At 40.1% G+C, this 8,683-nt stretch overlaps 2 protein-coding genes across 7 annotated transcripts in view; one reads left to right on the top strand and one right to left on the bottom strand.

Moving 5' to 3' along the window:
• Positions 1-109: 109 nt before the first annotated feature.
• LOC111340360 (renalase) lies at positions 110-6,736 on the bottom strand. The gene is made up of 4 exons (XM_022947198.2): positions 6,432-6,736; positions 4,215-4,357; positions 1,972-2,331; positions 110-1,112 (listed from the first exon to the last, which is right to left on the bottom strand). Exons 1-4 carry the CDS (start codon positions 6,683-6,685, stop codon positions 769-771), a joined length of 1,101 nt encoding a protein of 366 aa, XP_022802933.2. The 5' UTR covers positions 6,686-6,736; the 3' UTR covers positions 110-768.
• A 75-nt stretch (positions 6,737-6,811) lies between these two features.
• Positions 6,812-8,683, top strand: part of LOC111340355 (WD repeat and FYVE domain-containing protein 3) — a 47,581-nt gene continuing 45,709 nt past the window's right edge. For all 6 annotated transcript variants that reach the window (XM_088747626.1, XM_088747628.1, XM_088747627.1 and 3 more), the window contains exon 1: positions 6,812-7,746. In XM_088747626.1, the coding sequence (XP_088603752.1) occupies positions 6,972-7,746 (775 nt within the window). In that variant the 5' untranslated portion in view covers positions 6,812-6,971. The remainder of the gene's footprint in view (positions 7,747-8,683) is intronic.

The following is an 8,683-nucleotide window of genomic DNA, read 5'->3' as shown; positions in this document are numbered from 1 at the left end:
CCTAAACCCAATTAACTTTTTAACCCTAAAAGTAATAAGCATCCAATTTCTTTCAACAATATCTCACCCCTGAATCACACTGAGGTGATAAGAATAAAAGGAAATGATCACCAATTAAGAAAGTTTTTTAATGTAAGACAAATTCTCTCTTACAAACCATAGGAAATCCATAGAGAACGTTGGGAAGAACTTGCATACTGTTAGGGTGTAAAGAGTTAATTTCAATTCTTTTAGGCACTCAACCTGCTATGTTGTTTACAGCACAGTGGATCTTTAATTAATCATGAAAAACCATGCTGCAAGTCACTGCCTGCGATCGATTTTAACCATAATAATTTGGTATCACTTCAGGAAATAAAACAGTCTGATTTTTAAACAAAATATTGTCATTCATTGTTCACTGGAGCCCAACAATGATTCCCTTAACCTTAAAATTTTTTCATTGTTCAGGGTTCAAAGTCAAATCATGCAGAAAGTGGAAAACATTTCCACCCTGACTAGCCCAAGTTCCCTTTCTGTATTATGGCTCTCTTACAACAGCCGTCGTCCTTAGGTTTACAAGCCACGCTTAAGTCTGTCTGCTTATCCGACGGCGACTGCAGATGTTTTGTCATTAAAAATAGCCCATGTCCTAGGCACTGGCTCGAAATCGTTATTTGACTTGTCAGGTAACGCTTATGTCAACAAGTGAATGGAACATTGCGTGACTATTTGACGTAATTTCTGTAACGTCAGATGTACAGCGTGACCTTTCCACCACCTTACAACCTACAGGTTGCTAACGGATGTCATTTTGCAAAATGTGTCCACGACTGACTGGGCTGAGTTTATACAACCATCAAAATTCGTGTGGGAGAACGCATCACCGCAGGCAACCAGAAGCGGAGAGTTACACAAAGCAATGCATCCGGGAGAGCCGTCAAAACCGCGTGACACTTGAGAATACCGCCATCTCAGACAGCGACTGTTCGCGGGTTCTGGGAGGTCGGGAAGTATTTGTTTTATGTGAGATATTATGATCTCTTTGACATCATTCAAGTCCATCTCTAAATGTTCTATTCCAAATGGCACGCTGGTGTGTGCTAGGAGAGAGGGGCCAATTTCTTCGGGATCTGAAAGAGAGTATAGAATGCTGGCAATTTTTGCACCCTCTAATAAGCCCCCCTCTTTAGAGAAAGAAATTTATGAAGCCCCCCTCCCCCCACGCCTCCCCCTCAAAAAACAAAAATTATGTCCTATTGTATCGTTGTAGTGAACATCAGGCTAAATTAACTTGAGCCCCCCCCTCTCTCTAATAAGCCACCCCCTCTCGCAAAGTACCTGAAATAAATAAGCCCCCCGGGTAGCTTATCAGAGTATTTACGGTATGATTGTCATGACACGTGCGGCCCCACGCTCACTTTGATTGAAGTGTATCATCAAAGATCGTGTAACGGCCGTATGCAAGAATATGGACAGGGCCGCAAAGAGCCGTTCGGCCCCGCGAGCTGCCATAGAAAAGAAGAAATGTAAGACATGAGAAAGCGCCTATTGACTGAGAAAGGTCGGGCTGGACAGGAAGATATTAGGCTCTAGGTCATGATGAACGGACCTCGGAACGCTGCAATTGCGCTTTCCCAGGCTAGGAGAGAGAGAGAGAGAGAGAGAGAGAGAGAGAGAGAGAGAGAGAGAGAGAGAGAGAGAGAGAGAGAGAGAGAGAGAGAGAGAGAGAGAGAGAGAGAGAGAGAGACAGAGAGAGAGAGAGAGAGAGAGAGAGAGAGAGAGAGAGAGAGAGAGAGAGAGAGAGATAGAGATATGCAAAATAGGGAATCGAATCGTCGGCGGATAGACGCGTTTTTCCTTCATCCGACCGCCGCTAAAAATAGAACAGTACCACTCTTTAAAACTTTGGCATCTTCAGATAACGAGCGTGGCTTCTGAAAAATTATAACACTCAATACCTTTACTGTACTAAGTTTCAAACTCCCTCACCTTTCCCAAATCTCTTCCTCGAATCCACAGATAAAAACCTCACACACGGACTGCCTGTCACATACTTGCAACACCACGGCACGTTAATTTTAACCCCTTGTTCAAAATACAAGGCTACGGCGTACCGCGACGAATACTGCACGGATTCCAGAAGCGAGCGTTTGCTTGCGAGGAAACCTTGAATGGAACCCTTCAGGTTTAGAAGTTGAGGAGTAGGAATCGTCACGACAACAGAATCGAATTTACTTGTGTTGTCCTTGAGGTCTGTTACTTGCCAGAATTTTGCGCTTTGACTGATGTTTCCTGGGTTTTCAAATATGTTTATTGCACTGCAGTGGGTTTCATACAAAATGCTGGATTCTGAAAAAGTATGGAAAATATACATTAAATAAATAGTAAATAAATAATAATTTAGCAATGGACATTCCACTTGGTGGCTCTTCTTGCCCACTGTTTCCAGATCAAATTGGAATTTGGAATGTTGGCTTTTGCAGAGGGAGGAAAACCGCAGGACCCGGAGAAAACCCTCGGAGCAAGGACAACAACCAACAACTAATGTGAAGCCAGGTCTGCAAATCAAACCCGCGCCACACCAGTGGGAGGTGAGTGCTATCACCACTATGCTATCCCTTCTCCCCAGAACTCTCAAACTCCTGAGATTTGATTGTTAACTCTCCCCTCTAGCTGCTAGACATTTCCTTGCCCAATGAATAGTGCGCTGGACTGTCGTGCGGGAGGTCGAGGGTTCGAGCCCTGGCCGGACCAACACTCAAGGTCTTAAAATAATTGAGAAGAATTTGCTACCTTCCTATAACATCAAAAAATGGTTAGATATTCTAGTCTTCTCGGATAGGGACGAATAAATGGAGGTCCCATCTCCCACAGGGTTGGGGTAGGAGACGTTCATTTCCCACACGAGATTACTGCGTGATGGATGTCCTCCCTGGAGTGGGATGGTGGGATGTACAGGCCCCCATTTAAACCAGCTTCAAGCTGAACTGGGTTGGCCAGTCTAAATATCGTATACATAATAATAATAATAATAATAATAATAATAATAATAATAATAATAATAATAATAATAAACAGTTTAACGTGGAGAAACACTTAGCTAGAAGCTAGTTTTTCAGGTTTTCTATGAAACAACTTACACAAATAATTCAAATTGAAAATAATGTTGTTAAGAATCCCAACTGGCCGAAGGCAAACCAGTTGGCTATATTACAAGCATGGCTGAGGATTTGAAACTCGGGGCTACCGTGAAACAAATCCAAGTAGTGGCCAGGGCGGGACTTGAACCCGGTAGTGACGGACTGCAAGTCCGACACCCTGACCGCTCGACCATGCAGCCTTCATACATACACTAAATCCCCTGATGAATGGGCAACCACAAAACAGGTCTGTAAGGAAATATATCTAGTTGTTTTTTTCTGCCTACCACACATTATACTCGCTCTACTATTTGTATCGAACACTGTTTCACGGACACCAAGTTTAATCCCTCTACATACATACATACATACATACATACATAGTTATGAGAGCTTGGTGTCAGATCAAGATAACAATTTCTACATCATAAGGTTATGTATTCTCATTACCTATCTGCTGGGTAGTGTAAGAAGATCATGTTGAGAAATAACATGTTAAGCACATCTGGCAGTTAAAGGGTTACTGGCGAGTATGTTTCAATATTGGTTGAAATTTGTCAAAATGCACTGGACTAGGGTAAAAAGTTAAGAACTTTCCTTCAGTTTTTCCCATTAAAATTGACTTAGAAATATTCAAAATCTTCTTTAAATATTCTCCAGTGTCAACATAGCATTTAAGAAGAGTTTCTAAAGAGTGAGAGATCAACCCTAAATTTGGGTTGTACAATTTAAGTTCTAATGCTAATTCTGAATTCATTACAAGGGGAGGGTACACATCGACTTGATTTTCAGTTTGTTTTGAGTCCAATAAGATGACAGGCTTGCACAATAGCTGGAAATTAGGAGGGGTTCATACAAGGCAGGGGCTGGAAGGCCACGGCATAAAGCTGAAAGGAGATGAATAAAGGACAAAGAAATATGCTTAAAAACTACACAAGGAAAAAAAATAGCATAAGGCTAAACTAGGAAAAGATGCATGATTTTTGTCTACAAATTAAGCCATGAAGTACTAATGTGATAAATTCAGCTCTTCCACTTTTAAAAAACAACCATTCCCTCCTTATTTTAAATTCAAATAACATTTGAACTTACCTGAAGAATTCAGAAAATGTTTGACTATGGAATTCATCCCTGCTGGTGCTGTGAAGTTTTTTATTCCTTCCTTTTTGTTTTCTCCTTCTATGATTCCATTAAATGGCACCAATACTTTTGCTAATATCAGTTCCTGATAGAAACTAAAGAAAAAAAAGTTTTAGTTTCAGAAATAATCACTTGACAAAGCTTTTGACGTCTTTTCCACATTTGTTCGACAAAATTTCTGACAACTTTCATGAGTAATTAGTTTCAGATTGTACTTGCTGTCTGTTTGTTAAAAAAAAAACATGTGAAAGAGAGGAAGAACTTTTTTTGAGCAGTACTGTAACACAGTCAACATAGTAACTACTGTAAATCCTCTAATAAGCTCCTCTCTCTAATAAGCCCCCATCTAATAAGCCCCCTCTAATAAGCTACCCCCCTCTTATACGCCTCCCTCAAATAAGCTACGCCCTCATAAGCCCCCCTCTAATAAGCTACCCCTCTCTAATAAGCTACCCCTCACAAGCCCCCCTCTAATAAGCCACCCCCCTCTAATAAGCTACTCCCCTCATAAGCCCCCCTCTAATATGCCACCCACTCAAATAAGCTACCCCCCTCCTAAGCCCCCTCTAATAAGCCACCCCCCCTTATAAGCCCCCCTCTAATAAGCTACCCCCCTCACAAGCCCCCCTCTAATAAGCTACCCCCCTCATAAGCCCCCCTCTAAAAAGCTACCCCTCTCTAATAAGCTGCCCCCCTCTACTAAGCCACCCCCCTTTAATAAGCTACCCCCTCATAAGTCCCCTCTAATAAGTTGAGGAAAAAATTTATTAAGCCCCCCCACCCCTCCCCCTAAAAAAAAACAACAAAAATTCAAAACAACACTCCATGTCAGTAAGTACAATAAATTTATTCAAGTATTGTAATCTTAATTTGTCATTTAACATTGATTATGGTGATTAATTGATTGATGTTATCATGTGGACACCAATGGAATACTGTATATAGAAATTACAGTGATGCTCAAAATATAATATGGCTAAACAAGGTCCATTGAGAGAGTTAGATCATAAAATTGAGTTCTTTATTGAGTTCTAAATTAATAAGCCCCCCATTCTAAGAGGCCACCCCCCCCCCTTCAAAGTACCTGAAATAAATGAGCCTCGCAGGGGACTTATTGGAGGATTTACTGTATGACATGTCCAAGAGTTACACAATGACAAAGGCCTTGTAAAGTGCACTAAAGGACTAATTCCCTGGGATATCAAGAAGAAAGAAGAAGGTTCACTTCTCAGCCCCTTGGATTATTAAAGCCACTTTGTATAGGAAAACCTTCCCCTAAGATTCTGAGTCAAATGTAGGAGGAAGTTAAAGATTTGCAGTCTTCCATATAATATCTAGACACGAATACTGTTCTTAATAATAAGCCTTTCATGGCCAAAAATAAGGACCACCTAGTAGGGAAGGGGAGAGGTGGTGAGGTGGGTAAAGAATAGTGAGACATTGTAAGAAAACCCTTCAGCATTTAGTGTTTACCAATATGGGTGGTTTACACCACTTTCCAAGTAATATTGAGGGAGTATCACCTTACAAAATGCCTAAGGAAGTTTAACACTGCCATAAATTTGCAGAGGGCATGGTTGGGATGGTAAAGTGGCAAATGTTTGCATACTTACCACTCAAGTGTTGGACTTAAACTGTCTGTGACTCGCTTTTATTGAAATCCCTGCCATTCCTTGTATTTCTGATTTAAATCCCCCCCACATTGAATAAGGATTGCAGAGCAAATATACCAGTGGAATACATCAGCCCTTGAAAAGTTACTGGTACACTTCCTAAGTATTTTACCAATTGGGCAAAAGAAGAGGGTTCATGTGTATAAAGTGGTTATGGATCCATGATGGTCCATTCCAATGGGTAACTGTTTTATCCCTTTGAACCTGAAGTGACCAGCATCTACTTTCTCCTTACAATATCACCCTTAAATCACACATGAAGGTCACGAGAAAAAAGGAAATGATCATCATTGAAAGAAGCTCTTCATTGTCAAACAAATTCTCCTTGTACCTTAAGAAGTGTATAGAGAACAGTATGGAGAAAATGGATTCTGATGTCAGGTGAGGGGGTAGAGGGTTCATTTCCCCGCGTGATTATGCAACAGCCTTCAATTCGAACGAACTGCTGCTGCCCAAATTATCAACTCAGCTAACGAAGATGTGAAATTCAGTGTACCTCTCGTGAGATCTAAAATAATCTGGCGTCGCTGAAACATATTGCGCCCCAAGATCGACGGTACAGCGTGAATCACCAGCGCTCCTGTTCGTATTCATTCTGCCCCCTGCTCCACGAGATTTCTCCCAGAAAGTGATGCTCAACGCATCCTTTGGAAACTTTCTGCGCAGTAAAGAAGCTGTTACTGATCCTGTTATACCTGCACCGACTATGAGTAACCGGTGAGGCGAAGGCATCTTGTCCTCAGTGGTCATAACAATATTACTTTAAAAAAATCGATTACTTAGTGTTCCGCTACGTTAAATAGCATTACACGAAAAGTCGCAATGCAGTTCTGGGTCAGCGGTTCTTTCAAGGGGTATCACCATGAACTTGGGATCACAGCGAAGTTTGGAAAATGGACAGTTAGGCAAATTTGTGAGGTTACTCTTTAAAAACCTCGGCTGGTAGCTTTGATTTGTGCCTAGTTCTTATAACCATGGGTTCTTAAACACTACAGAAGCCTTGAAGTATTGGTCCTATTTCCAAGGGATCGCAAATATGCAATTTGTTCGAAAGCTTGTTGGTAGACCCGGCCGAGCGGTTTCGAACATTCATCAATCGAGCGAAGACGAAGCACTATCGTTGCGACATTTACGAAAGCTTTTTATGGAATTCCTTCATTCACCTGTGCCACTGACTGTTCGTGAACAAGAGACTAAGCTGTATATGATGCTGCCTTTGTTTTGCAAGGTGTTCGGCCTTGCTAAACCGAGTAGTATGACAGAGAAATTTGGAGATGTTTGTCAATTTGCGGCACACGTCTCTCGACTCATGGTGAACGAAATTCGACGAAGAGCAGCGAATCAACAAAACGAAGCAGCTAGTAGAATGATTATTGAATTCCTTATGCGTGATTCTGCGGAGGATACTGTATCGGGATGGACTCTGTTGAACACGCTACATATTCTTGCTTCGGCAGATACCCCAGTAGTGGAATGCATGGTAGCTGCGAGTCTACCGTCAAACATGGTTAAATGTCTTTACTTATTCTACGATTTACCTCCTATTGAACAATCTAGTGACAAGAGCAGTGAAGATCTCGAAGATGATGCTTTAACAATTCAAAAATTGTACACTCAAGTACTGGTTAAATTATGCAATTATTATGCGACTTCCCGGGAACTTGTCCACACAGACGATCTGGCGTTGCTCTTTACTGCAATATCGTGCCCGATCCCGAAACACAATGCTCAGTGGCGAAGCTGTGTGTCGGAAATTCTAATGACTTTAACTCGCCATGGTTTGGACCGAGACGTCGTCCATTATATTCACAGTAAGTAAACTAATCACAGATATCGATTAGCAGATACTTTTGAGATCGTGCCAGGCGTTAATTGCTATATTGTCCTCTTTAGAAGCTTCTATTATTACTTCTTTCAATGTCTAACTTGTTTTGACAACGGCCAAAATGATTTTTTTTTTAAATAATTTAATATGTTTTTATGGTAAGTCGGTTTAGAGTCAGGAGTGTTTGGTTAGCCATAGATTTTGAATTTTTGCATTTAAAGATTTGATCTCCGAAACCATGTTACAAATTTTCACTCAAATTTGTACATATTTTTTCATGAAACAAAGAAACCAAATCATGGGAGTAGATTTTGATAAGAAAAAGTTTACATTTACTAAAATGAGTATTTATAGAGGTTTCTCCAGAATAGTTTCAGAAAAATATAAACAAATAAATGATGATCAAAACAATTAGAAATGATTTAATTTTGAATTAATTTCTAATAAGATGGGAACAATGGAAGTTTAAAATAGTGGCATTTCATTTGTTACCGTAAGAAAAATTCTTGAAGATAATACTCTTTTCATGACATCTCTGATATTTTTTCATCATCAAAGGCACTTACTTATCTATAAATGTTAGTTTTTCATCATCAAAGGCACTTCCTTATCTGTAAATGTTAGTTTTGGGAATGATTTAAAAGATGTCTTCCATTCAGACACCCTCTTGTGATTTTGAAAACATGAGATGATATTACATGAAATAATACTCTACTAAGGAAATGTAAATTATAAATAAATGAAGTAAACAAAGGCATGCACCGCCTTAAAAGGGAAATGTAATTTTGTTTTTTTTGGAAGAAAGAATTTTGCTTTTAATAACATGAGGTTATCCATGTATAAAGATAAAAGATAAAAAATGATGGCTCGTTTTTTTATGGAGCACATGAATATGTAATTTGCATATAGAACTAAAGCATATT

The sequence above is a fragment of the Stylophora pistillata genome, chromosome 2 (assembly GCF_964205215.1).
Source record: "Stylophora pistillata chromosome 2, jaStyPist1.2, whole genome shotgun sequence".
Classification (NCBI taxonomy): domain Eukaryota; kingdom Metazoa; phylum Cnidaria; class Anthozoa; order Scleractinia; family Pocilloporidae; genus Stylophora; species Stylophora pistillata.
Note: the sequence above shows the minus strand (reverse complement) of the source record. Positions and strands in the feature narration are given on the sequence as shown.

What these genes read in the sequence shown, in the direction of transcription:
- LOC111340360 (XM_022947198.2), bottom strand. Translation starts at nt 6,685, where the DNA reads ATGACCACTGAGGACAAGATGCCTTCGCCTCACCGGTTACTCATAGTC. An exon ending in TATTTTAGATCTCACGAGAG is followed by an intron (nt 4,358 to 6,431) that starts GTACACTGAATT and finishes TTTTTTCTTTAG; the next exon opens with TTTCTATCAGGAACTGATAT. An exon ending in GAGGAAGAGATTTGGGAAAG is followed by an intron (nt 1,113 to 1,971) that starts GTGAGGGAGTTT and finishes ACTCTCTTTCAG; the next exon opens with ATCCCGAAGAAATTGGCCCC.